Source organism: Atractosteus spatula, chromosome 16 (genome assembly GCF_055471065.1).
Source record: "Atractosteus spatula isolate fAtrSpa1 chromosome 16, fAtrSpa1.hap1, whole genome shotgun sequence".
NCBI classification, from domain to species: Eukaryota; Metazoa; Chordata; class Actinopteri; order Semionotiformes; family Lepisosteidae; genus Atractosteus; species Atractosteus spatula.
Window position 1 is genome coordinate 6,567,020 of NC_142721.1, and position 27,555 is coordinate 6,594,574.

At 37.8% G+C, this 27,555-nt stretch overlaps 1 protein-coding gene across 19 annotated transcripts in view; it reads left to right on the plus strand.

Moving 5' to 3' along the window:
* The window catches only part of plekha7b (pleckstrin homology domain containing A7b), a 125,941-nt gene that overhangs the window by 13,581 nt on the left and 84,805 nt on the right, over window positions 1-27,555 (plus strand). For 3 of the 19 annotated variants that reach the window (XM_088934639.1, XM_088934641.1, XM_088934643.1), the window contains exon 1: window positions 13,585-13,796. The exons of 12 other annotated variants lie outside the window; for them this stretch is intronic. Coding sequence is in view for 2 of the 7 variants with exons in the window: in XM_088934629.1 (XP_088790755.1) it covers window positions 19,169-19,239 (71 nt within the window). In the remaining 5 variants the exon portion in view is untranslated. Of the gene's footprint in view, window positions 1-13,584; window positions 13,804-19,126; window positions 19,240-25,348; window positions 25,439-27,555 lie in introns of those variants that run through there. 4 more of the 19 variants (XM_088934640.1, XM_088934644.1, XM_088934629.1 and 1 more) reach the window with 4 other exon arrangements.

Genomic DNA, 27,555 nt, shown 5'->3' on the forward strand with positions numbered 1-27,555 from the left:
TGATAAAAATACAAGCGTTTTCTAATTCATAATCATTTTAGTAATGATAAGCAGAGTCAATACTGCCATTAGAGAAAAGGGGAATTAATTTTCTAAATGAAAAAGTTCCTACGCAGGAAGGTGGCCACAGGCTACAGTGCACACTACTGCAAAAGCTCACACTGCCTTACTAAAGACATGATTTTAATAAGGCAGCGATAGGGCTACTTCACTTTTGTGTTTTGTTTTTTTCACAAGGAGTATTCTTTTTTTTTTAATTTAGAATTGCCAATTATTTTTCATCATATACCCACTTAGTTGGGAATTGCTGGTTTTCTTATGTTATGGCCCACAGCAATGATTTCGGCACCTACATAGCAACACAGACAGACAGCTCCAACCCACCCCCCTTTTGAGACTCTTCATCCATGAGACGTGATACACAGTGATGTATGGGGGGTTCGTTGTAGATTGGAGGACATTCCTCAATGATTGTATTACTGTATTATAGTGTCCGCTTTTATGCAGGGGATTAAGAGAAGCCTAACAGACTGGTTCCAGCCTTTTTGCTGGAGATACTGAGCAATTGTGCATATCCTCTTGGGGAAACCCAATCACGGTCAGTAAGCGACGTGACCCAGGCTCGAAGCCGTGCTCTGTGGACATGGTATCGTTCAGCTTAACCTGCACTCAGGTGAGCGACTTTACTGATTAAGCCCCTGCTGGTCTCCCAGTCTAGTCATTGGTGTTAAATTCTACATTCGGATTCTGTCATCTGCATTTGAATGTTTTGTTAATGGGAGGGACGTTGAATGGGACGTTGATATGAATGTCCTAAAATTCTTCCATGAAGTATATTTGTTTAATGATTGCTATTCATTTTGAATTCCTTTAAAGGAAACAAAGGCGCCATATTTAAGCTGGCTTTTATTTTTGCAGCAAATTGCCACTGTGCCTTTTCAGATGTGTACTGAAGCAGTATTCCCCTTGAAGTCTGTTCAAGCCAGGCTCACTGTGCTCATTCCAGCTCCAGTCTGCCAAATCTGTGATGTGAACTGCATGGCAATTATGTCTATAGGAGTTACTCACATTGTTTGGGCATATGGGTAAAAAAAAAAAAGAAGTGAGATCTTCAATACAGACTGTTGTGGAATTTTAAAAAAGCAAAGTGAGTATATTGGAATTATTGGACTCTGTTTGACACAGTGGAAGGATTATACTTGTAAATCCTCAATATAACTATTGGTGGCAAATGAGTTAAGCTGAAGTAGGTACGGTTTATAGCAGGGGTCTTCAATCATGGGTTTGGGAACCTTTGGGAGACCTCTGGGACTGAGACTAGAGGCCCTAGAAACAAAAACAATTCATTCTTGGTTTAAAAATGTGCAAAGTCTGGAAAACATACACACTTCATGTACCGGCAACAGTCATAGAGGATCTGTTGACCTGTACTTCTGCATTGGATATTGTTTAATAAGCAGTAGAATGATTTAAAATTACACCTTTTTTCATTTCTTCACATGGAGTATTCCCAGTCTTGCAAATGAAGGCCTGTAATGTTGGTAACATGGGTGTTTTCATGCTATATGGCCGAAGAGTGGCACTCCTAATCCACCGTATTGTAGAATCCATTACATGGTGCCTCTGAATCGTTCAAGTTTTAACAGCAAAATGATAATGAGACAGAAGATGGTAACACCTCAGTCTAAAATGAGTTATCCAGGTACTGTACGAAGCATCTCGGCAGCACAGGGGTATGATCCTGTTTACTGGCAAGTCTAATTATCACTCATGTACCAATGTAAACTATAATTTAGGGATTTATTTTGAAAAGCATAATGTAAGCTTGTGAAACTTTTTGATGACGGTGAAGTGTAGTTTTGAAAGTGCATTTTTAATGACATCCTACTTCTTCAAAAGTAGAAAAAGTCTTTGTACTTCCACCCCCATTCTGCATTTGAAGAGTACCAGGGGTATACAGACTGACTGGGGTAGAATATGCTTCAGGGGCCTTCCTTCGAGTATTGTCTGGACCATGGATTTCATGATTTTAAATTGTGACTCAGTGACTTGACTCTTGTAAGTGTGACTCCTGCTGTGCCTTTTATTGCCAGCAAATGAGGACTGAAAGAACCTGTTGTGAGTCTTTTCAACAGGTAAGAATAAATGCCAGTTTGGAGGTTTTTTTTTGCTCTCAGTGTCTTTTCAGTATGTTTGAGTGTGCTACGTTTCCGTGGGCTGACTTTATTATACTATTGAAAGATAAAATCTGTTGCTAAAATGTCTTCTTGAGTAAGTGAAATAGGAGATGAAACCTCAATAAAGACCAAAAAATGCAAACAGTTACCCTGTAACGAATGTGGTCTTCAATAGAAGCTATCAAAAGCATGCAACATTTTTTTTGTGCTTTTATTTTGGTGCAGTCTTCAGAGTCTAAAGCTTAGTTAGGTGAGGTTTCTTAGAAACAAAGCACAAATTGTAATTGCTGTATAGGGAAAAGATGTATAAATTTATAGATATTTGATGTACTGTACACATTGTTTGTGGTCTTTAGTACTGTAAAATACCTAAGCCCTCTTGTGATTATAGGGCTTTGAATTTGAATAGATTTGAATTTGAATAATTGCATCTAATGTGACCTTTAAGCTTGCTAGTTATTGCTTGCTTTTGTAAGGAAACATTCTTCAAATTTTTCTTTGATAATATTTTACATGGAGAAGATCAGTGTGGAAAACGGTTGGGGTCGACAGCGTGTTGCAAATGGCTGTAGTGAGAGCCCTGCAAAACTAATGACAAGGGTGACCAGAAAGACAAGAAAGGATCCAACTTGGAAAGTAATCCGTAACCTTTTCTTTGAACTCTGCCCAGTGGCACCTCATGAAATAAACAAGGTCTCATTTAGATGGAAGTACTGTCAAATCTTCAGGCAGTTGTCAGATTTCATTTGAGTACTTTACTGGCTTGTAAATATTGTTAATGGCATGAGAGGATAGCGGTGGTTGTCTCTACACCCCATCTATTAAATATTTGATCTTTTTTTAATATACCTTCTGGGGTTGTGTTGACGTGCTTCAAAGTTTAAAGGCCAGGTATATCAAAGACACATGCCAGCTTGAGTTCTTTTTGGGAGCAGGCTGCCACTGGCTCTCCCTTAGCTGCATTCTGCTGCTTTATCCTTCGTGAGATGCTGGGCAGAAAGGTCTGCACATTTCCAATCTTTTAGCAGCTTGTGATTTAAAAGTTAAATTCTGTCCGCTTTGCCAAGCTGACTGAAAGCCACTGCAGTACAGCAATATATAGCTTGTAATTCCTGTATTTTCCTTTCAGTTTAGCTATTTTTCTGTGATGAGGCACTTATTCCATTGGTGCTCATGAGCGCAGTGGGTGATTCTGTTACTTCCAAGTGCCAGTTTTATGACAGGTTCTCATTGTGACTATGCATGTGTGAGTGCTGACTTGCATGCCTCTTGCTAACCAACCTTGAGCTCAACCAGGCAAAACTGACAGGTGCAGCCCATATTCTTGACGGTGGTCTGGCGTCCCGCTAACCTCAAGTGCATTTAAATTAACTGCACTCTCCAGGTTTGAACCCAGGAAACATAAAGTATAGCACACCACAAGCAATTGAGTTGACATCCATAATATGTTGGACATCTGAGCCCTTTCCCTGTAATTTGTAATGTCCAATAAGAAAAAAAGGAAATGTATTTTGTAAAGATTGCTGAAAATGTATTTTCTTGTTGTTGGCTGTTCTTGTGAAAACTGCAGCAAAGCAGAATCCTCTTTACCCGTTTTTCTTGTTTGAATCTTGCTTTAGTTTCCTTTCGGTAAGCATTCTTGGACCATCTATCCTTGTGTCCTTCAGCTGGTTAAAAAAAAAGAAATAACGATGCAGAATGTTATACCCACATCTCAAACTGTGACCCCCCTATGCCAGGCCAGATCCAGCAGGCAGACTGGTAGGAATGGTAAAGGCATTTGTTCCACTTAGCAGGCAGATTTTCTCTTTGAAAGCCTACCTGCTTTAATTGGCTCTTTCTTTACACTGTGAAAAGTCTTTAACACTGCTCCCTTAAATCATTTTTATTATCTCCTGCTTTCTGTATTTGTATTACTTGATTAGCCTGTCATAGAAAGTGCACTGTAGTGAAAGCAATAAGAGATAATGTTACTGTTTTGTTTCTATGCTGAAGCAGAGGAACATGTTCTTTCACCAATAGGTTGGCACTGAGCTTCAGATGTTTTCTGCGGTTGAATTAATTTTCTGATTAATTTGACTAAATTTGTTAAATGCTTTTAGCACACCTGATAAAAGTTGTCTGAAATGTTTAGTTCAGTTGCGGTGTTAAGAACCTTCTCAACCAATAGTGAAAAGTTGGTCTTAGAATTTGGTCATTAGGTCATTACTTAGTTTTTCCTTATGTGAAATCTGTGTTTTTGCTTAACATTAGTGCATATTTGGTCTGAAACTCTTGGTAAAAGACTCCGTTTTTGTGCCAGTAAAAGGCTTTTAACTCTGTAGATTAGGAAACTATTATTTTGTGTATCTGAAGTTGTAAAAACTTTGCTAACATTCTTTGGTGTTGCCATTGGAATGCACTGCACACAGTGGACATAATCGTATAAAAATAATGAGCTCCTGAATTCCAAAGCACTTTAACTTTCTCTTTAAAAACATCCACACTAACATTGTTTTGAGGGTAGAAATTTATTTTTTATTTGAAGTGATCAATGCAATGGCTTTCATACATATTAATCTGCTGGATGAGCAGAAGATTTGATAGCAGTTGCTATGGTAGATGTCTACCAGCTGATGACTGTTGACAGCAACAGTAATCGTCTAAACTTGCACTGAAGCATTAAACAGCTTTTAGTGATAAGCCTGAAGTCTGCCCTGCTTTGAGCACTTATCTGCTTTTCTCAGAGACTGTTTTGCAGTGGTTACCCTGAAGTGGTATCTGGAAGCTAGATTCATCACAATCAGATCTGTTTGCGAATGCCTGGGTATCTGATAGAGATTGTATTCTGTAAATGGCTCCTGTATTGGAGTATTCTGTTTGTAAAGGCTTCTGTGTGAACTCTTAACAAGATTGTTAGATCAGGTTTGTTCGTTTTATCTGGCAGAAATGGACAGACTGAACAGGCTGTCCAATATGTTTCGTTCTCAGAAAGCTGTAATTGACAGAAGTGTTATATTGGTAGTTGGAGTCAACCCAGCATTATGTCCTTGTCACTGGCACATTCAATTTCTGATTTTCTTCCGAGTGAATTAACCTGATTTTGTCATGTAACCAAATGGTTGAATCAGGTTAAAATGAATTAACAGTCCCTAGGTACATACTGTAGCTTTATCTGTTCTTTGTTATATACATTTGTTATAATACAATTCTAGAGTCACTTGATCTTATCAAGGCCTGGTCTTTACCTACAAACACTTCACCGGCTGTGACTTTGTCCTCTTGCCTTGCTTACTGCAGTATGATGGAACTTGTTACTTTTAGTTCACAGTGTGAGAAGACGCAACTGTCATCCCATTGTTTTCTCTGCCACTCTGAAATTTGTAATGAAGGAGGTGATTACACAGCATTTTCACTGTCTAGGTAGCGGATTGCTTTGGTATGCCTCGTTAGCAATTTCCTGTTTGGAAGGAAGCTGCCTGCAATATGAAACCACAATAGGATAGGGCCACTGGAGGAAATTATTAAATTCAAATCAGTTCAGCTTACTGCCTTAAATAACTGACTACAGTACTTACCATTTATCTCCTAAAAATGTATGATGCGTTTGTTGACTGCAGTTGCAAATTCCAACCAATCGAAACAAATGATAAGAAACATAACCAAATTAAAAGGAGGTGTTCAGATACTCCTACTTGACTACAAATAAAAATTTGTAGACTTATTCAGATGTAGGATGTTGTTTTTATATATGAAATGCTAAATTTGTCACAGCCCACTTGAATGTTGGAGCAAGAAATACTGAGAAAGGTTTCCCAGACTTATGTATCCCTGTCTTTAGACATTTTTCCTAAACAGCAATTAAAAGTTAAAATGACATAATCCTTTTGTGAATCAGTATAGGCATAATGGAGAGAACCTCAAAGGCTTCTGTACTCTTCACTAAAGCTTAGTGTAATCTCTTGCCACAACAATAAAGTCTGGCATATTGGGAAATGTTTTTCTTCTTTCTGTATCACAAAAGATATCGATGGGCTACCATTTCTCTTAACTGATTCCGTTTTGTAACCTGTCTTCATGATGATTGCATTTTACAATGTGAGTCGGCCTGTTCTCACCTTTGCAAAATTAAAAGAAGAATTGAAACGAGTTTGAAGGACTGAGATATGTTTACATCCGTTTGCTTCATATTGTTGCATGTTCAACAAATGCTGTTTCTTCATAATGACAAATGGGCTGTATTAAATACTGAATAAAGAAGGGGAAACAAAGAAAGTATTGATTGGTGTGTACAGTGGGTGGCTATGTCTTGCAGTGGGACATTGTAGGCATTCCATCCATCACTGGGTGACCTGTGATATTTAACCCGAGATCTTCCATGAATACATTAACGTCTACATCCAAGATGAGCAGCTTGTAATTAATAATGTACACTATACGAGATGGGACGGTCTTGCGAAAGACCACAAAGAAGAAAAACCTCTGGAGGCCACTATGACAGGATTAGAATGGGAAACGGCCGCAGTTGCCTTCCTTTGAGGTGCCTAAGGAAACCAAAACCACACTATGAGCAGACACTTGTTAGACCTCCGACCAGAAAGAAGAAAAATGATCATTCTGTTGTGGAAGCAGTTAGGTGAGTTTGCAAAAGATTTTTGTTGTCTGTTGGAAATTGATGGTTGCCTGCTTGTTTTATGTTTTATTCTTTATGTATTTCCTACTGATCATTCAAAGAAAAGGGTTGCTCTTGCCATGGTATGGATGTTGCAGTGTATTGCACCACACGCCACTTATTTCTAGAATCTAGATATTGTCATCTCTCATACATCAAGCAGCACTTCTCTGCTGAGATGATTTAAAAGCTTTGGAAAATGAGAAAAAAAATGAATAAATTCTGAGGGATGAAACAGATGACCGTTTTACTAGAGCTCAGAGTTTCATAGCCCACTTTCTGTCGGGAGTGGGCCATTAAACAATGCATCTGCTTCAAACAGTGCCTGTAAAATGTTTTTAGAGCAGTGAGTGGTTGTCATGCAATGCTTTGAAAACCAAAACTGGAGTAGCCATTTAAATCTGAGGGTTTTATATAACTGTCACAACCACATTCAAATGCAGGTAACGTGCATCTTTTTGTCTATAAAGATCCACAACCCATTTCAGAAGCTAGAGATTGATGTTGTCTATATAAAACCGTAGCCTTGATGACTCAGTTTGCTGTTTTGTGAGAGTAAAGCACTTCCTCGCTTTTACCACCTGAGCTCTGATGTCAATTCCAGCTTCAGGTTCCAGGAAGGCGGAATTGCAGGACCTTCAGTTGGTTTGTGCTGTTGAAACATTTATTGTCCCATAGTGCTGCAGGTGAAGCCAGAGCTGCTAGCTACAGTTTTACTTTGCTTAATGATTAGTTTTATTTCCTTGGTGCTTGCATGAATGGCGTGATGTACTATAAATGTACTAATTGTATATAATTGTTTACTTATTCAGCCATAGGATACTGTTTTATGTATATATCAGGAATATCAGTTCTGTGTAGAATTATCAGAAACTGTTGAATTGTCCAATGAATGTTGGAAAATATAAAGCTCATTTCTGACAACGGGGAGTTAGTGATGTCTTGCATAAATCTTCTCTTCATTTTAGGTTTAGCAGTGCTGAAACAGGGAGATCCCTGAAAATATCACTGTAACATTTCTGTTGAAGGTGCAATCTTATATAATTAAGACCCTAACAGCACATTCTCCTTGGCTGAGTGCACCTTTCATATGAATAGACTTGGATGCTCTCAAATTAACTGGCTCATGAAAAGCCTAAAAATCTCATCTTCAGGAATTCTTTACATAAACAGCTCTGGCCTCTCCAAGTTTCTCGTAACGTTCACATTTCATGGGCTGTTTAATGTATTTGGTTTATCCACTAAATCAGAATAAGCATGCATATATTATCAATATTAATGCTCTTAATGTTGGGAATAAATCTGTGAACTCCTCAATAGTACCATGCTGATTGCTTGTTGATGCGCATGTACAGTATATTATCTGAGGGAATTGTAACCCGAGAGTAAAAATCACAACAGAATCAGCCTGCATTCTGCAGAACAGCTGTATTCTAGCAGTCTGCTTGTATTAGTAGAGTTCTGATTTGCAAATATGTGACTCATCTGATATTTATTTCACATTGAGCCCACAGCGCAATGTGCTCAATAGGGGATGGTGCATTCTCTGAGCACTGGTTGAGCTTTATATTTCAGCTCTTGCCAGTTTGAGCCTGAAATGTGTGTCATTAGCTGTCTGTGAATCGGATACCCCAGGGTTTGCTTGAGGTGAGCCAGTATATCCTCAGACCCTTGTGGCTTGCCAGGCACTACAAGCTTGTGATTTTGTCAGTGAGTAACATTGCTTTTCCAGTTCGTGCAACCTCCCTGAAAAAAGCAGAGTGCATATTAAAAAAACATTTGATAGATTCTGGTACAATTTTAAAGAAAGACATCCTGTCTCTTTTTTAAAAAACATGGTCAGTGTTCTGTATGTAAGATCATTCAATTATATAAGTGGTAATGTGTCTGTAGTTCCCAGAGAGTCTAAAATGAACACCTGTGATGTATTGTTCAGCAGATGTCTTTAAATAGCATGTTTTGCAGTGTTTGCAGATATTAAATTGAAAGTAACTATATATATACAGTATGATTACAAGCAGTTACATTAAAATGAATCAATCTAAATGCAGTCACAATAATGTTGATAGTGCTGCACAGGAACAAAAAAAAAACAAACCTCCAAAACCAAAGGAGGCAACTTTGGGAAGTGAGGATAAGAAGCAGTGTTTTAGGCACTGCAGTTGTTCTGTGTTTGAAGAGAACACGTGCGACAAAGGAATTGCATTACTAAACAGAATCTAAAGCATCAACGCAAGAAAGAGGAAGAGTTACTGAAGGATGCCTCTGAAAGCCCTGGACAGGCGAGTCTTGAGCAGGTGTGAAAACGTGCTCAGGGACTCGGCAGCTCTTTTTTTCTGTGGGTAATTTATTCCACGGCTGCAGAGCAGTGGCACAGAATGACAAGGCCCTGGAAGTGAGAGGACGGAGGGTACCGCTAGTCTGTCAGACTAGAGGAGAGGGGCGAAGGGAGCCATGCGAACGAAAGATAGGCAGACTCGGAGTGCTTGCTCTGGCGATGCACGAGAACAAGGGCTGAATAAGATGTCTGCAACATTCACAACCATATCGAAGTAATGGAATAGCAAATGAAAAGAACAGGTGTGTTAGAGTAAGCAGATAATTGAGCAAAGAAGATATGCCCCACCACACATTGTTCACTTTCTAATAATCACAATGGATAACGTTTGGCAGGAGTGTCTTTTTTTTTTGTGCAAATACCTGCCGACTCCTGCTTGTCCAGAATTATGCTGCTTGCATGGCTTGATCGCTGAATATCTGAGTATATTCTGCAACACAGTTGCTACCTCTATTAGACTCTTGTAAAACATGTGGCTTGCTCATTAAATCACACTTGCACCAGCAGCCTAGAGAGGTGTCCTGTGTTATTTTTATGTCACTGCATCTTGTTTTACTCGGTCACAGCAGTGTATAAATAACATTGATGAAAAATCAGTGGTAACTCACCCATTTCAGTTTCAAATACTAGCTTTGGAACCCAGGTTCAGTCAAATTAAGGTTAATTTTAAATGCACTTCCTTGCTGTTTCTGCTTTCGTTTCCAGTTAGCAGGTTTAAATAGTGTTCCTTTAATTAGCTTTGTCATGGTCTCATTATCAGAAAGGCAATGGAATGTGAGTCATGTGGCAGTTTGGCAAAACTGTTTTTAAGGGTTCGTCTGTTGCAAGTACAGTGAAATTTTATTACTTTATTAGTGCAAATCAAGAGTTCCAGTTCTGGCTCCATATGCCATTATCTTTGGCAGATGCATGTGTCATAACACTCAAGGGGTTTTCAGTGGCCTGAAAATATCTTTCATATCCTGCTTCAGGAAATAATGATGTCTAGTGGTTAACCACCAAATGCTTAGAAAAATACTTACATTGGCAAAATGTTTTCAGGTAAGTAAGGACTATGTTAGAGTGTTTTCAATTTGTCACACTCGGTGGCTTAGGAGTTTACTTCAGATCTCAAGGAATAACTCAACACTGGGGACCACTTGAAGATAAAATAGGTATGCAAGTACAATAAACATTGTATGGATTTTTCTGGCTCTGTAAGTAAATAGACTAGAAATGAAGAAACAGTGCCCAGCATTTTTTACTGTTGGTTTAACTGATATTATTGTGGGGACTTATTTTGGCTTTCCTGATTAAATTGTTTTCATTTTTGTATTAATTTTAAAACAGTATTGTATTCATACCATTATGCTTTCAATTAGTAACTGCTTTAAAGTGCAAGGCCTAAGTATAATTTAATAGCTTTTGCACCTGTACGTAAAATCAGTATATTTATTGTTAATATTGCCTCTGAGCTAGAGGTGATATTAACACAAAGAATTATACAGATAACCAATTTGCTCTTCTCAGTACATGTGTAGCTCTACACCAAATTATTGACTGATGGATCATGGCTGTGCAGCCACAGGCATCACTGAATCGAAGTGAACGGGATCCAATTATAGTCTTCTGTAAAAACCACAATTGCACGCACTTTCTTGTTTGTTGTATATACTCTGTAATGTAAACCATCCATAAGAAGGTGCTCTAAATCCTTTCATTTAAGTGTTATAACCTTACATGTAAGGGATATAGAGACTAGAATTAAACTATAGTTTACAGCAATATGATATTATAGCAGTGGGGATGAATTAGTGGAGTACTACAAGATCCTGTATGAGGGCCTCTGCCATTAATTCATACCGGGCACCTAGATTCGGATAAAGTTAATATAACTGGCGCTAGAGCTGAGTGTATATTGGTCGAGCTCTGTGCTGAGCTTGGCCTGGTTGGTTTTATATGAGAGACTAAAGTTGAATCAAATAAATTCAGTTCTTTATGCAGTACAGGGACAAGCATCAACTTAATTAGAATATATCACTTTTGGCCTTTCCAGTGACAGATACTCCTGTAATAGTTTGCCTGTTTTACCAGGACCATGTCTTTCCATATGTGAGCTGTACGACTTATTTGTTATGGGAGAGACTACCAGTAATAGTGCTATGGATCAATTACATTTACAGTAGCAATAAAAACCTGTGAAGCTTGCCTAAGATTTGCTTTTAGGGCCAAGAATATTAGTTCTTGTCAAGGATATTAGTTTGGTACACTTGGGGAAGAGTAGTTAGAGGTGAAAGCTATTCACATTCTAAACTGTGGGATATTGTGGTTTTTTTACATAATTTAATTAAATATATATTTTCAAGCAGCAAACAACTCTGCAGTAGTGTCCTAATGGCATGTGCTTGCTGCCAGGTGCGTGCTGGCATCTTTGCCCTTGTTCCTTGTTCCCAACGATGCCTGCTGATTTTGAAAGCGAGAGCCGCAGTTGCACAATTCCCCCACCAGGGATTGCTGTTGACTCTTTATCTTGGATATTGCCCTTTTGGATCATTCCAGAATTGAGATATTTCTGTATGCTGACTTTAACATTTTCGCATTATTTGAGCTCGCAGTTCTCTTGCTTATTTATTTCTGAGGTGTGTTAAACTATGCAGTTTATTGGTCCAATATCTCAAGAAACTTTCCTCCTCTATGGATTTGATGGATTCTAATGGGTGTGACTCTAATTGAAATCTTCTTTTCCATTTGTTCTTGCATTGTCCTTTGTTAGAGGCAACAAATGTTCTTTAATGAAAAAAAACATGTTTCCACATAGATGTGCTTAAAATCTTGTCATTATCAGGGCACAATTCATATAATCTTGGTAATATGAATTTGCCATTTAATACTTGTGGTTGAATTAGTTTAACATTTAAACAATAAATAACCTTTAGATTTCCATTCTTGCCTTCATTCCTATGAACAGAAGAGACTGTAGATATATTTGATGCAGAACATGAAAATGAATTATTTCTGTCCAAATTGTGATTGATGGATTTAGTACAATTTTAATGTATTACACATTTTGGCATTTCAAAAATTCTATACAAGATTTTAATTATAAGTGTTTAACATTCACGAAAGATAAACATTATTCATAAAAACAATAGAATGAATTGTCTTTTGGTAAACAACTGCAAAACAAGACTTTGTCTTTAATGTTAATCTTAGCACAGTGATCCCTGATACATTGGGATTTACCTTTTCTGTTTTTTTTCTCTGAAGTATTTCATATTATTTTCATTGTTCGAGAACAACAGCATATTGGAACAGTAATCATTTTGGACCTGTCCTTGTCTTGGAAGAAAGATTACATGGAAAATGGATTTTAAGTCACTCTCTGCCTGTGGGCTGAGGGGCCTTGCTGTAATCATCTTGCAAGTTTCTGTTTCAATTCAAGTGTTGCCCTGTCTGAAAATGTAAAGATGCAGCAGATCCGATAATGTTGTCTAGTAAAGGTAGTTCTAAATGCTGATTCACTATGACATATTTCAAGATGTCAAGACGGCAGTGCCTGTGTTGTAATTTGAGTAATGGTATATGTTCGATGAAAAGGATATTTGTAGTAGGAAGCCGTGCTTGCTTGCTGTTCTCCAAGGACAAGCACACATTTTCATGCAGCAGCAACAACGCTATGCAAGAAAATGGTGTGCAGTTTTAGGCACAGTTAAAAGACTAATATTGCAAATACTAAAGTGTAAAAAAAAAATGAAAATACAAAGTTACGATTATATCTGTGTTCCTAGCAGTACTTGAAATGCATCCACATTTTTTTTTATAAAAGTCCAGATTTTTGGACTCTCAAACCCTAGTTTTTCATTTGAGTGCTAAGAATTCTGTAATCTGTAATGCTAGAGGATTAGACTACATCAGTGTCTGTGATGGAAAAACAATTCAGTTGTAAAAAGACGAGGAAAAAGACTGATATTTAGACAACTTTTGCAGTGCTTAAATACGAGTTCTGAGTCTCTAAATGTTTTTTTCTCAAAACTATTGCCAACAAAGTAGGATAGTAGTGTTGAAAAAACACTCCAGTTACAGTTAGACATTCTATCAAAGTTTGAATTTAACCGAGATTGCCAGTGTATTTAATAGGGTAAAATTAAGTGAGTTTTCATTGAGAGATGGACTCAACTTATAATTTATAACATTAGTGAAATAGGGGTGGACTGGTGCTTCTATCCTTTGTGTGAAATGTGATGGAGCTCTACAAATTAAACACAGGCCCATGGGCCTTTAATAAAACAGTTGGTTTGGCTGTTTGTTTCTTTGCAGGCATTGAGCATAGTTCATGTAAAAGATATTTTGAGCTCACAAGGCAGAGCTGTTGGCATCCAACTTCAGCAACATACCACAGCAGCCCAAGTGTGGATTTTCCAGGGAGCTAGGTTAGAGCTGCCAGTTGAACTCTGTGAAGTCTGTCACAAAACCCAGAGCTGTAGCCGATTCAGAAGCAAAATAGTTCAGCAGAAAACCTCCCACTGCCTGCACTCAGGTATATTGTAATGGTACACCAGGTGCTTTTTGTGTGGACGCGTAGAGAAGCTGGAAGAAACCAAAGACATTATTAAGTGAAAGACTGGACAAGACTGTGGAGCTTGGAACACAGGTAAGAGGTAATTTTAAGTCATGACTTAACAAAGAAAACAACTTTATGAGGTTTCAGAGCTTTTATTTGTCTTGATTATCCACCTCCTTTGACGGTACCGTATTTTGTAATGTTGATTGCATGCTAAAATGTTCTTGCTGCTGTGAGATTATTGGTTACTCTGGTAAAAGTTCTGATTTCAAGGCATTGTATATACTGAGATGTTTAAGAATGTATTTGTTAAGTACCAGCTATATAGCAAGGAATATACTGTATAGAGAGCAGTTTGCACATTTTATTGAAGTTTTATAGCAACAGTATTCAAGTCTTTGATGTAGTTAAGTCATTTTGTCACTATTTATGATTCTATGGCTTCAGCCAACATTAATCATGTGAAACATTCATTCAAGAATAATGAATGTATTGATCCCAAAGCTGTATTGTTGAGCTTCCTGTAATTCATCGAAAAATGAGTTTACAGATTTGTCTTTTGAGTACAGTGAAACATTTTCCATTTTTATCTTAAATTGCTATATCAATTGATTGACTGATGTTTTGTGTACTATTATCCAAGACAGGCATACATTTTCTTAGTTCCAGTAATGTGTCAAGATGTTTAGCTGTCTAAGGAATTGTAATCAAAGATGCTGCACTTTCTTTTTCTTTTTCTGAAATATATTGCTGATGCAGTGTTTTGTGATCGGCTACAGACTTTGCTTGGATTTCAAATTCAATTTCTCAGCTCTGACCTTAAATCTGTCCTTTTCAGTCACTCACCATTCTTAGGGGGTAAAAGATGGTTGTGCCAGAGACATTTTGTCAAGCGGTGTTTTTATTTTTAACTGGATGTTAACCAGATGCGAATGAATGTTCGTTCCAAGGACAGCTAGAGTTTTTGTCCTGTGCTTATCAGCAGTGTAGAAGCAAGGTCTGGTATGCATCTGTATCATCATCTGTTAGTCAAGTTTAGAAATGTAAGTGTTTACTACCAGCAAAGACTGATAAGATTGCACTGCATGCTTTTGTATAAAAAGAACTTTGACATTATTTTTTAAAACTTTTTTTTAAAGATGCTCAGAATGTCTTATCATATTCAATTTTAAATTTGTTTAAATGGTGTTGACCCAGCCCAAGTAATACTTACCTTAAAGAAAGGTAAAAGAGTGTGTGTTCCAATAGTGTGTGATAGAGATGGTCTTATTTTTACTTTAATGTTTGGGAAGAACACATAAATTGTAGAACTAAAACATTGAATTAGAGATCATGTTTCTTGATGCTTGTTGTCTGCAGCAAAATGAAGAGTGTTTAACAGTCTCCTCATTTTAAAATAGTTCATTAGTTAAAAAAATGCATTTTGGATCACCAGCAAGACCAGTTTCACCCTTTGGTTGATGGTTATACTGTAGTGATAAAACCTGTGTTCATCTTATCCTGTATTGTGTGATACAGAGTACCTGCCTGGTTTATACAGAAGGAATCTTTACAAGGTTCTGAAAGGTACACTGAGAATCTTGAAGAGTCTCTACAGAGCTGTTAGCGTCAGAAATGATGAGAGAACAATGAAGCTGTATTCTCTTCTCTCTAAACGCCACACCTTCTTGTAGTGTCATAGACCACCCAGATTTTTGTTACTGGGAAACTGTGTAATGTCTGAAAGGAATGACATCCAGAAACTACAGTACTCCCATTTCGTAATTTATCATGTGTAATTATATTGTTAAGTTGGTTTATAATTTTCTAGCTAATGTTGGTTGATGAAATGACATGATGATCCAGCAAGGATCATGTTTGTAGCACCTTCTGAAATTTATTTTGTACAAATTTTGAGCTTTATAATAAAGAACTATTAAGAACTATTATTAATCCTTAATAATAAAGTACTATTACTGGAAGGATGTTTTGTAGAACTCATGAAAAGTCAGAACCCTAATTCAAAATTTAGGCTCGTTAGTAATAAATCTTAATAAAATAAAAGGTCGTTTTGGAACACTTTGGTGTGTTTAGATACATTCTGCACTGAAACCATAGCAGCATGCTGTCGGATAAAAAGAAAGATGATCCTTCAGGAAACAAGATCAATAAATAATAATCAATACCAGCATTAGGTGTAAGCTTTATATTGTTATGGTCTAGCCATGTAAGTGAGGTTTTTTTATTAAAAATGCTAAAGAAATTTGCTAATGCAGCCTTGAATGTGATAAAGCTTTTAATTCTCTTTTGAAAATATGAATCACATAATTGGAGCTGTTTTGATTGCAGTGCCATTCTTTTCTTCCTGTACGTGTTAACATTGTTCGAGACAGTGGAAGGTGAAAATGAAGCCTGACAAAAACCCATTCTGATGATTCATTTCCGCCCTTCAGCCTTCTGTGACACTGTTAACTTGAAAAGATAAAGACAGTGTCACTGACAAATGATTTCCATTAAGTTTCATGATATTAATCGAAGTGTTTGAATCCACATGGTAAATCTGACAAATATTTATATGAGAATCTCAACAGAACCCTACTCATTATTAACCATATACAATTTCGTGCATTAGGAATTTGTCATTTAACAGATTGTATAAATACTGCCATTAATATAACACCACTAATTCTAAATTTTCATGTTTTTTTCCAATAGAAAATGTCCTTTGCAGGACACTAAGTATGTGGTATACAGATGGGTAAAATGATAAATAAACAGATATGATACATGGTTATCTTTTTGTGTGTGGCTGTTAACCACATAGCTACCAAGTCATCTCATGGCCTCTATGATACAATTATATGAAGCCACAGATTGAATGAGACATCAGAAACAGATCCTGACTATTGGGACATAGCAGCGTTGGTAAGGCATATTTAATGCATTTTTGGATCCTTTGGGATGAAAAGATCTTATGGTCACAGACTGGAATATTTAGCTCTCCAGTTCTTTTGATGCCATGACTGGTCACAGTTACACATTAAAACAGCTACATAGTATGAAGAAATCTAGGTATTAGCGTTTAGATGAATTCTTATTTTTTCGTCAGGTCTCACTATCTGAAGAGAAACATTTACATCTAAACTTTTTAAGCAAATTTCTATTAAATCTAAAAAGCCTTGCAATGATAACCACAAACATTAAACATCCTTCATTTGTTGGTAAAGTAAGCATCGATTATTAAAAGCAAACTATTGCCCTCGTCTGGAAGGTTATTGAAGGCTATTTTTGCTTCTCAAATTCAGCTGCTCTTTTATAACTTCTTGCTGTGTTCTGAAACAGATTTGAGTTTACTGATATTTTAAGCTCACACCTCGGTACCACTTTATTAAGTGAAGATATGCACTACTGCTCTAATGGAAGCCTGTGAGAATATTGTTCTGTATCTAGTACCAAGCAGCAGAGATGAGGAAACCTTGTCATAACCAGGACTTTAAAAAAACATCCTGCAGGGTATTTCTAGTTTTAGGGCTTTCCTAAAATATCAAAAATCACCTTCAACATGTATGCAGTAGGACACAATTTTTACTGCAAAATTGCAACTGGTTATACTGCTGTGTTTTACGAAAGAAAAAATCTTTAAAAAGAAACCCTGCGAAAAAAGGTGTTGATTTGTAAAAATAAATCCAGAAAGTGTCAATTTTCCCGGTCATGTTCTTTAGTTAAATCCATGAGGAGAAGGGTATACAGAGTATGTTTGCACTAGGGACAAAAGAGAAGCTGAAAGGTTACAAATATTGTTTCTTAAAATCATGTAGAAAGGTAGCAGGTAGCTAGAAAAAAATGGGACTTTATCCAATTTTTAATGAGTAGACTTTTTAATACCAAAATTGGACTCTTCATGAATTTTGATGAGATTCAGGACACATTAGCGCTTTACAACAGATGCCGATCCTTGTGGCTTTTCCAAATAAACGGGGACAAAAGTGATTCAAAAGCTTGATAATACCCAGCAGAACCTGGTTAGGGGAATGCAAGCTTTAGGCAGCAGTCTTTCTCTTTGCGCGGTTCTTGAGTGAGGCTTTATTTAAAGTGAAACTGGTTTGACATGGGGATTAACATCAGTTAAAACTCAGTAAGTGGGATGGACTGCAGCTAAAAGCCTAATTGGTGTTGAAGAAACCGTCTGTCTCTTTCTGCAGTCTGTATATAGCTGTGTATTTATTCTCAGTGAGTGTTTCACACAGCTGGGTGGCAGGCACATAGACTTGTAATGGTTCAAGACATACGTTAACTACCGACATATGTAGCGGTCTATTTATGGCTGTTAAGCACTGATTAAATAACATTGCAGTTGACTCATGCTTACTACTACCTTAAATCCACAGAGGGGTGTTTACTGTATTCAGCTGCTAACATGCTGTGTTTTCAGTACTTTTTGAATGTATTAAAACCGCAATGTGCTAAATGTTCCAAATGTAAAAGCTACATTTTTGCATTGATTAATTGTCCTGTCATGAATTTACAGAATCTGAGCAAGCTGAGATACAGCATAAACAATTACGATTTCCAGGAATACTGTAAAGAAATGTGTTGCAAAAAACAGAAGTGCATCAAGTCCATTCTTGAATGCTTTATTTGACAATGAAATGAAAGTTGTGGAATTTGAATTTATTTGCTATGTGTAAAAAGGGATTTTTTTCAGGATAAGGGATGTTTTCTTCAATGAGCTTTAGTGCAGTACTATAAACGTATAAAGAAGCACTACCTACATGTGAAACAAAGAATCCTAAAGATGTTTGAATGGAGCAACGACTGCTGGAATAGCAGGCAATACAGCGGTAACCTGCTTAACATTTCTCTTCTTGGTGCAGAGTAAAAATAATTTTAAATACACCGCGAGTGGAGCATAGAGGTCACTTGTACTTTATGGGCTCTCTTGGGAAGCTTCTTCCTGGGTTTGAAATCATCCTTCACCTGCAGTCTTGATCTTCATTAGCTGATAGGAGGGATTTGCAGCACTTGCAATCGCACTCGCAGGCTGCTGGCAGGCTGCCAGAGCTGCTGTTTGAGGCAGAAGGTCTCTCTCCAGCGCTGCGTCTCCTCTCAGAGCGGCAGAGAGGGAGAGAAGCATCTCCAGCTCAGCCTGAAGGCCAGAGCACAACCGGCCGCCCGCGAGGGAAGACGTCCGATGTGACGACTGACATTGTGTCAGGGTGCGATGTCATGAGGGTGGCGACTTGGAGAACTGTTGAAAGACACAAAAGAGAGAGAAGCAGTCGTCCCTTTTTGTTGTGGGTGGATTTACCAGCTTCGTGTGAAGGTTTCTCTCCTGCCGTTCTTCAGTGAAAGCGGGATGGTCGCTGTAATACAATCAAAGCAGGTGTGTGTGTGCTGCGCTCCCCCTGGCCCTGGTGCATGAGGGAGGGAGCTGGGACCTGTTTAAATGAAACTCCTGTTTTCGGTGCTCGTCTGCAGCAAACATGTGGAGCCAACCTGGCTATTCAAACCACTTACCTCACCCAGGACATCCTTTCTACGATGTGCCATACAGGTGTGTATTTGACATTCAGTTTTATGTACATTTCTCAAATGATTTCCCTGACTGAATCCTGCTGAGGCTTATGGTTGTTTCAACATCTGATTTTAGACCTAATCTAAAGTATGAATGGCATTCAAAGAACAATACTGCTGATCCTGTCTAGTAAACCATTCAGATAATTCACATATGCCATAGATTAAATGAATTGAATGGATGAGTTTCTTTTCTTGTTATTGTAAGTGCTGTTCTCTGACGGTTGTGTCTGACGAAAAGGCTGCAGGACATTGACTGACAATGTGAGGTCCGTGTATGCTACAATTTAGTATTCATTCCTTTGTTGTGATAATATCTTTACACTAAACCCTGAATTATGTCTTAACTATATAAAGATACAGTACATGTTGCTGTTTTTTATTATTGGTTTCTCAGTACTGGCAATGTACAAAATGTTATAGATCTTTCATTCCAAAGGTTACAGTTCCCTTCCCTGCTGTCTGAGTATTGTGTAGTGTTCCTCCCCTCCCTTCCTTTTTGTATTGTTTTACACCCAGTGTGATTCCTAATTATTATTTTTGAAGATGAAACTGTGTTATTAGTACGCTGGGCAGTGGCTGACAGGTGCAGTGCTCTAAGCTCTTTTTCTAACAACTGTCTTCAGTGCGGTTTTGAACTTTGTTTCAGAAGGCTGTAGTTCCCAGAGCAGAGCAGTGTAATCCTGTGAGATTTCAGGCACACCTCAGCTGTGGAATGCAATGGCTTTTGTGTTTTCTAGCCCACACTTCCTGAACTCTGAATGCCACTGAAAGAGGAAAAGAAACGACCTCATACTGCTCTGCTCACAGCTTGTAGAATTACTCATCCTATGCAACCTTCGATATTTAAACGGGTTTAACTGGGATTTTCTGATTAATTATTGATGCTATGCATTTGAGAGAAACTGGCTCAGTTCGACTAACGAGTTGAGATATTGGAAACCGGGCGTCTGCAAATTGGTTATTTATGAAAGACTTCAAGTGTCAAGTGTTTTACTAATGGAATAATACAGTACGTTTTGTCTTAATACATTCTTGTCAGGATGTCAGTACTTTTTTAGGCTGCCTTCCTGATGCTCTGTTGTCTCATTAATTGTGACTTAGTCCTTATGTTTTTTATTTTTTCCATGCACATTCCCTCTCATTTCCAGAATATGACCAGGGAAGGGGTTGCAGTAAGAGCAAATGAAAAGGTGCCATAGATTTGGTTCTCTATGCCTGCCAGCTTCTGGGAATCTGCAATACCTTAATTGTGCACTGCAAGCCAGCTCGGCCAAGAATGTTGTTGTGCAGTTGTGCGCATGCTGAATAGCTGGGTCCTTTCCTTGTATAAACCTGAGCTAGGGCAACAGTATATAGGACACTGCACACAAAGATATTGACTGAGAGTACTGGAATTAATGGCAAACAAATAAAACACTTGGAATATAAGCTTCCAAGCTTATAAAAGCCTGTAGTGACTGTAATTGTTTTTCTTGCGTTTCCACATTAGTCAGAAGAGTAGCTTCATCTAAGAAGGTATAGTGAGGTATAAAATCCATTATATTTTATGGCAGATGTTGGGCTTTTACATCAACCAAGATTTCACTAACCCTTTGAAAATTTTTTTATGAGCTGTTGCACTAATTGAATGAAAATTATTTCACGTGAAAAACCTTTTCAGTTTTGTACCCGAATTGTTGCTACAATACTTTTTCTGCCTGCAACTGGTCATAAGCCTTTCTGAGAAATATTACTCATCATGCAAACAGTTCCTGCTCCAGACCTTAATGGTGTTATTTTATCAGACATGTGAAAATAAGGTCCCTCCTTAAACCAGGGTAGTTGCTTGACTGCCGTTTCTTCTTTGATGTTAGGTGGCTTATAAGACAACTTCCTCTTAAAAAAGACATTTGACCAGTTAACTCTAATCTTAGTGTCATTCTATTTAGCACTCAGTTAACATGATGCGTTAGCATTCTTGAGTAAACTAAGGTGACCACTGACTGTTACTCTTCCAGCAGAATCACAATTTGGCAGATTTCAAGGGAAACCAAAACTGATGACTTCTGGCTTTGCTCAAGTGACCCATGCCGGGTCATCGAACTGCCTGGTGAAAAGCAGCTTTTTATGCTAACTGCTCCTGTTCAAAGGGTGTTTGTCCATTTAACTTCAGACATGTTCATTTTCAGGTGGTGCTCAGCGTAGCTGCTTTGCATACTGTAGCTGGGGCTATTCAGTTCCTAAAGTGCTATCTGCGTGGAGTTTGTTAGTTTGTATGGGTTTCCTCTGCATGCTCCGGTTTCCCCCCACACATGTACCGGACATTTAATGGGCTTCTGGTCAAAACTGGCCCTGGAGTAAGTGCTTCTTATTGGGACAGGATCCAGCTCCCCCACAGCCCTGAACTTCATAAAGTAGTCAGAAAATGAGTGAACAGTTGTCATCATTTTAGGCACAATGCTTTGAACATATAGGAATGCTAATTTGCCATATGAGCCACAATGCCTGCCTGACCACATTTTTGTTACCAAATTCAGCATAACATTTATTGTCTCGGGAAATGCCACACTGACTTGAAACTTGGCCGTTGTCATCACATCCTAACCTGCTTTAGAAGTGCACCTCACAGGTTTTGTGCTATTATCTTAAGTACTGCTATGGTAGTTGATGTGTAGTTTGATTAAATGTACTGTAAGTTTGTAACTGCTGTCCTTCATAAATTGGTTCGACCATATAAATGGGTTGATCATCTTAAATTCTGCTTGATTTAGTCAAACTGTTAAAGAAACTGTTAAAGAAAGCGATTGCTTAAAATTATTTAAAACTATTTTGAGATTTTTTTTAAAGTCAAATTTGAAGGAATTGTGGAAAATGCACATGAATTCCTAGATGTCTCACAAGAGGAAAAGCTCAGCACATCCTCAGGTATGACCATACTGTATGTTTTAAATTTAATAATGGCATTTTATGCCACACTGAAAGATAAACTGCTTAATCTGTGTGCCAGTCTGTTTTTATGAGATTTGTGAATTTTGCAGCTTCAAAGAGCCTCTTTTCTGTGCTTTTGAAAGAAATGTATTTCATTTTCTGTAATTCAGAGGGGGCTGTGTTTTAGCTGGGCACAGTATTGTGCAGCATTATAATGTTGCAAGCTATTCAACTTTTGTTTTCTGAGCTGTAGTTAGACATTGCTGAACAGATGTGACCTGGTTTATACCAATATTTTAATCATTTTACAACTTGAGCATTCCATTGGGCAATGAAAAAAGTATGCCCTTGAAACCAATAAAACTAGTGTAATATTTGCATGTGGCTTCACATTTTAAACTTCTCTTTCATAGCCATTTTAATATTGTGAAAAGTGTTTCCGCAGTAATGCATCAATTACTTATGTGAATCAATGGTTCATTAATATCATCCCGAGGCTGCATAATTAACTGTCAGCCTTATTACCTGTACATATCTTCACCTGTACGGTATATATAGTGCTTTACAGAAGAATTTACCGCTTCACAGATTTTTGCATTTTATTGCTGTTTGAGCTTATAAATAAATAGGACTTATATTTAGAATCTACTCAGTGTGTTCTGAACCAATAAAGGAAATCAAATGCTGATATTATGTAATTTAGTTTAAAGGAAATTAGATTCTCTATTACATAGTTTTCAACCCCTTTGCTATAGAAACTGAAAATCAGTACAGGTGCAGAAGAAGCATTAGAATGTAATTTATCATAATGGTCTCATATCCTTGTGCAATTAAAGTGGTTTCATAGTAAATACAGTACATCTATCGCTGTTAAGTTCCCTCAAAACTGAGTTTCAATCCAAAACTTACTTATTGAAATGATAAATTGACCATGAGACATTTGGATCTTCTGATTTGTATCTATAGAGGTACAAATGAGAAGGTTGCTTATTCATTTGAGTACGGTGACGTCCATTGCTAAGTTGTGAAATGTGCATCATATCAACTTGGCCCTAATTAGAGCAGGCAGCCCTTCCAAGCTGAGAAGTTAGGCAGGTAGGAAAATGTTTTGAGATGCCTCTATGAAGCAAAAAGGGCTTTGAAAGGTTCTTCTAAAATGCATGTTGCTTTCATACCTTAACCAAATACCAGCCCCAGCATCAAAGCTGGCCTATATATGCAAGAGCCACGCATAGAGAAGCTATTTCTGAAGACTTCTCATCTTAAGTCTTAAATATGAGATATACTGTGGACATGTGGCAGAAGGCCTCGTGGTTATACAAGAGGCAAATTAATTGTTTTGGTAGAAAGCATCAGCACCTTCCAAACTATCAAGCATGGTGGTGGCAACTTCATATTCCGAGAATACTTCTCATCAGCAAGGACTAGAGAAAGTACAGGCGGTTCCTAGAGGAAATCCTGTTTGAATCACTCAAGTATCTAAAACAGGGCTAAAATGTGCAATTTTCAAAAGGACAAGGACCTGAATATTTTGTCAAGGCACTCAATTTGTATAGATATATTTGCACAAGTTCAGATTGTAGGATTACCAGATGTCTGTGTTCTTTAAATCCCAATTAACACACAGCAAGTAAAACACGTTTTCTATCCAGTTCAGTTCTTAACTGCTGGTTTTGACTAATAATTGGTTTCATGAGAGCAGCTCAACAGATTCTTAAAGCTTTGCCTGCTGGCATGTTGCCTTCAGGACCAGCTTTGGACACCTGTGTGGAAACAAATTGAAAACAGTTGGAATTTGTTAGAAAAATTAGTTTACAGCAGCACATTTAAAAAAAAAAAACTTTGCCTAGGGAGCCCTGCCTGACTATTCCCACCCTCCCGCTGGAAGTGCCCAGCCAGTTGTGGGCTTCTGGTCACAGTCAGCTAGTGACATGATCCAGGCCTGTATAGCAGAGCTCCTTCTGCACTCAAGTGAGAGACTTAACCAACTGAACCACATGGGAGGCCCCATAAAACCAAGTGCTTATGGCAGCACTTTTCAAAACAGCTGAACAGACATCTGGAGGCTCTCTACTGACACCCAGAACCCCTTCAGGTACACATTTCTGCACAATACTGTGCAATCATTTTGATGGATAAAAAGCAAATACTATTTTTAGAGAAAAACTTTTATTGCTTCTCCTGGTCTTTCTGTAGCTGTAAGTGAAGCAGCTCAGGCCAGGTTGTTTCGACCAGACGCGTGATTTGCAATAGTTGTGGGTGTACAGAGGAAAGAACCTAGAGCCTGTAAAGATCCAGAGCCGTTTTCCTCTTGAATGAGAATGAGTAACACTGTTACTCTGAGTTCAGCTGTCTTTTCTTGTCCGTATACAGAAAACATACATTCATTTGATCAATATCCCCCTATTGCAGAGGGTAATTAATGTGAGCAGCGTTGCCACTACAGGTATTTTTTATAGACTAAAAAAATCTCAATTCACTGACAAATCAATACTGTACTTATTCTTTTTGTTAAGTTGTTTGGCTTTGCTGTGTGCATTATCTATGTATAGAAAACTATATTTCTGATTGAGGCTTTGAGGCTTTCATCACCGCGAACAAAAAAAAGAGCCATAGTTAATTTTAGACAGTGAGCTCGATTGAAGGAGAACCTATCAATGGAATAAACCCAGACAATAGAAAACTGTCAAGACAAACCTTGAATATCTGAGATTACCATGAACAGGGTCGTGTCACCCATTCCTGTGAACACCTCTCACATCTGTCTGTTGTGTTCTTGTTTTGTGAAAACTTTGCCTGGATTACTGTGAGGTTTGTGGATGCGTATTTTCAGCATGGGCAGTGCTAAGCAACACTGAGTTTTGTAAAACAGTAAGAAATGGAAAACAGAATTGCAGTACATGTGTGCACGGGAGAAGTTAATCATTTTCTCTAAGTCAATAAAATGTAACTCCCTCAGCAGAATCCACATATTTACTGTTCCCTGTCACTGTGAACCATACATTCCTTTGTACAGATTAATGTTCCATCAGATGCTTCATTGTTGCTGTTGGCTTGGCTTGGGATTTGTCAAGAACCTTAAAGGACAGGAAATTAAAAGTCCTTTAAACCATTTGTTGTGAATAATAAGCAGCAAGGGAATAGGGAGTATAATAAATATGTAATGCGCTGCTTTTGGAGTCCTGTGTTCTTGGATTAACTGATGATTAAGTATCTTGAATCGCTGAGTCAGTCTTCAGAGTGAAAGTGACTATGGAGCAGAAAGCAAGGTAAGTGTGCTTGTCAGCTAATGGTTACACAGTCATAAAGTCTATTGACATTTTGAGACCGGTTCCCTTGGGGCGAAAACTAAACGCTTTGCACTTAAGTGCTCTGTAGGTGAACCAGCTCAACTGCGTTTCAGCTGAAATAAGCTCTGAAAGGACTATATTGGAAAGAAAGAAAAGAAAACAATAAAACTTTGTTTTCTACTGTGTGGTTAGCAAATAGAATGTTTGAACTATTCTAAACATAGTAGCTGCCTTTAAAAGTTGCTTTTGGCTACAAATGAGAAAGTTTGTTTGTGAAGGTGGTGGTTTTCAAAGGTTATGTGTAATTATCTGCTGTTAAGACAGTAATTGTGGTGAGAGTTCACTGTTTAATGGGATACCTCAGCAGATGGAGATCCTTATTTACATTGACTACTGTTTCCCATCTTTGCTGTATTTCCTGTGCTCAGACCCTGAACTTTTCCCCACAGCATAATTACATCTATACACTGAACAGAACATATTGATTGGATTTTCTTTTTGACGGTAGGTAGAAACATTCTCCTTTGTAGACAATGACAAAGTTAAGTTGTTTAAAATAGTGGTTATCTAAAAGGTTGTGACATGAGACTAGGTAGTAGGAAAAATGTCCTTTTTTACTTAAGTAAAGATTGCTTGCTTAACCCAATTGATTCTGTTTCACTTTGATCAAATGAACAGGCAGCTGTATCCCTTCATTTGACAGCGGATCTCACACATGGACAGTGGTGTCTAACAGTTTTCTGGTGATTCCATACTTTAACTGTACTAGTTTAGTCCTTCTCCCTTTAGTTAAGGTCGCAATCGGGAGTTTCTATAAAAGCTAGATTTGCTTTATGGCTGTAGAATGACAATACTTCAATGAGGGTGAGAAGACAAAATTATGTTTAATTGACATTGATAAGGGTCTTCAAAGACTTGATCGTAACGCAATGTAAACCATACACAGGCAGCCAAATAATGTGATTTACATTTTCCAATCAAATCTAATTGTATTTACAACCACAATACTTATGTATGGTAGTACAAATTCACACCAATTAATGAATTAATGAATGAAATTCCAAGTAATAATTATAATAAAATCCATCATTTCTTTTTCTTCATATTTGTATAACATAAAGCTACAATGATTTTTTTTTACTATAAAACATGGATCTACAAGGAATAACTGTCACTTAAAACACAGCCATTATAAATTGGCTAAAATTGAAATAGAAGATCACAGCAGAATCCTTTCTGCATAAAGAGAACAGTTCGACAGTCTGAAACAGTGAGAAGGGCAGAACGGTGCAGATGGAGGCATTTGCACAGCGATGTGTGCGCCATTGAGTGAATAAGCGATCTGTCTAGAGGTCAAATCTCCTGTAGTTTAGGTGCAATTCTGTTGTTAACCCTGGCTTTTAAAGCCTGGGATTGCTCATCCTGTATTATACAACATGGAATAAATGCCACACCTGTCGGGATTATGACATCTCGAGCACGGGGAGGTGTGGCACTCCCAACATATTTTTGTAAGAGGGACTCAACGCGAGAGCATAATACTGTGAAAAGCAGTACTCTGCATAATGCCTCTAATAGCTTTGGAATCCTTTGCAGGAATGACCAAGGCATGTGCTGGATTTGGAGGGATCCATAGCGTGTGCTTTCTGACAGTAATATGACAACAGAAGATTCTTTTTATTACTTTTTCCATACGTTTTTAGGAAAGGGGAATTTTTTGCACTATTCTGTATAAAGAGGGTGTCAAATACGTATTGCTTCACCTTGCGGAACATAAGCTGTATGCAGTGCAGTTGTAAACACAAAGAGCAAAAGGGTAGAGAAATGGCATTAAAAAAATACATTATACGAGATGTGTGCTGGCAATGATTGGTGTTCTGGAAGAAAATGCAGTGCTCTTCATCATGCTTTCAAAAGCACTTGGGGAGGAAAAATAGTTTGCATCAAAAGTACATTTCACACTAGTGCACTTGCTTGCCTTTTTTAATACACAAAACACCAGAGCCTTCCATGCAACTATAATTGCATGTCTGTGGACATGTCCTTATTTTGTGTATAAATTACTAATATATTTTTTCATTATTCATGATTGAGTT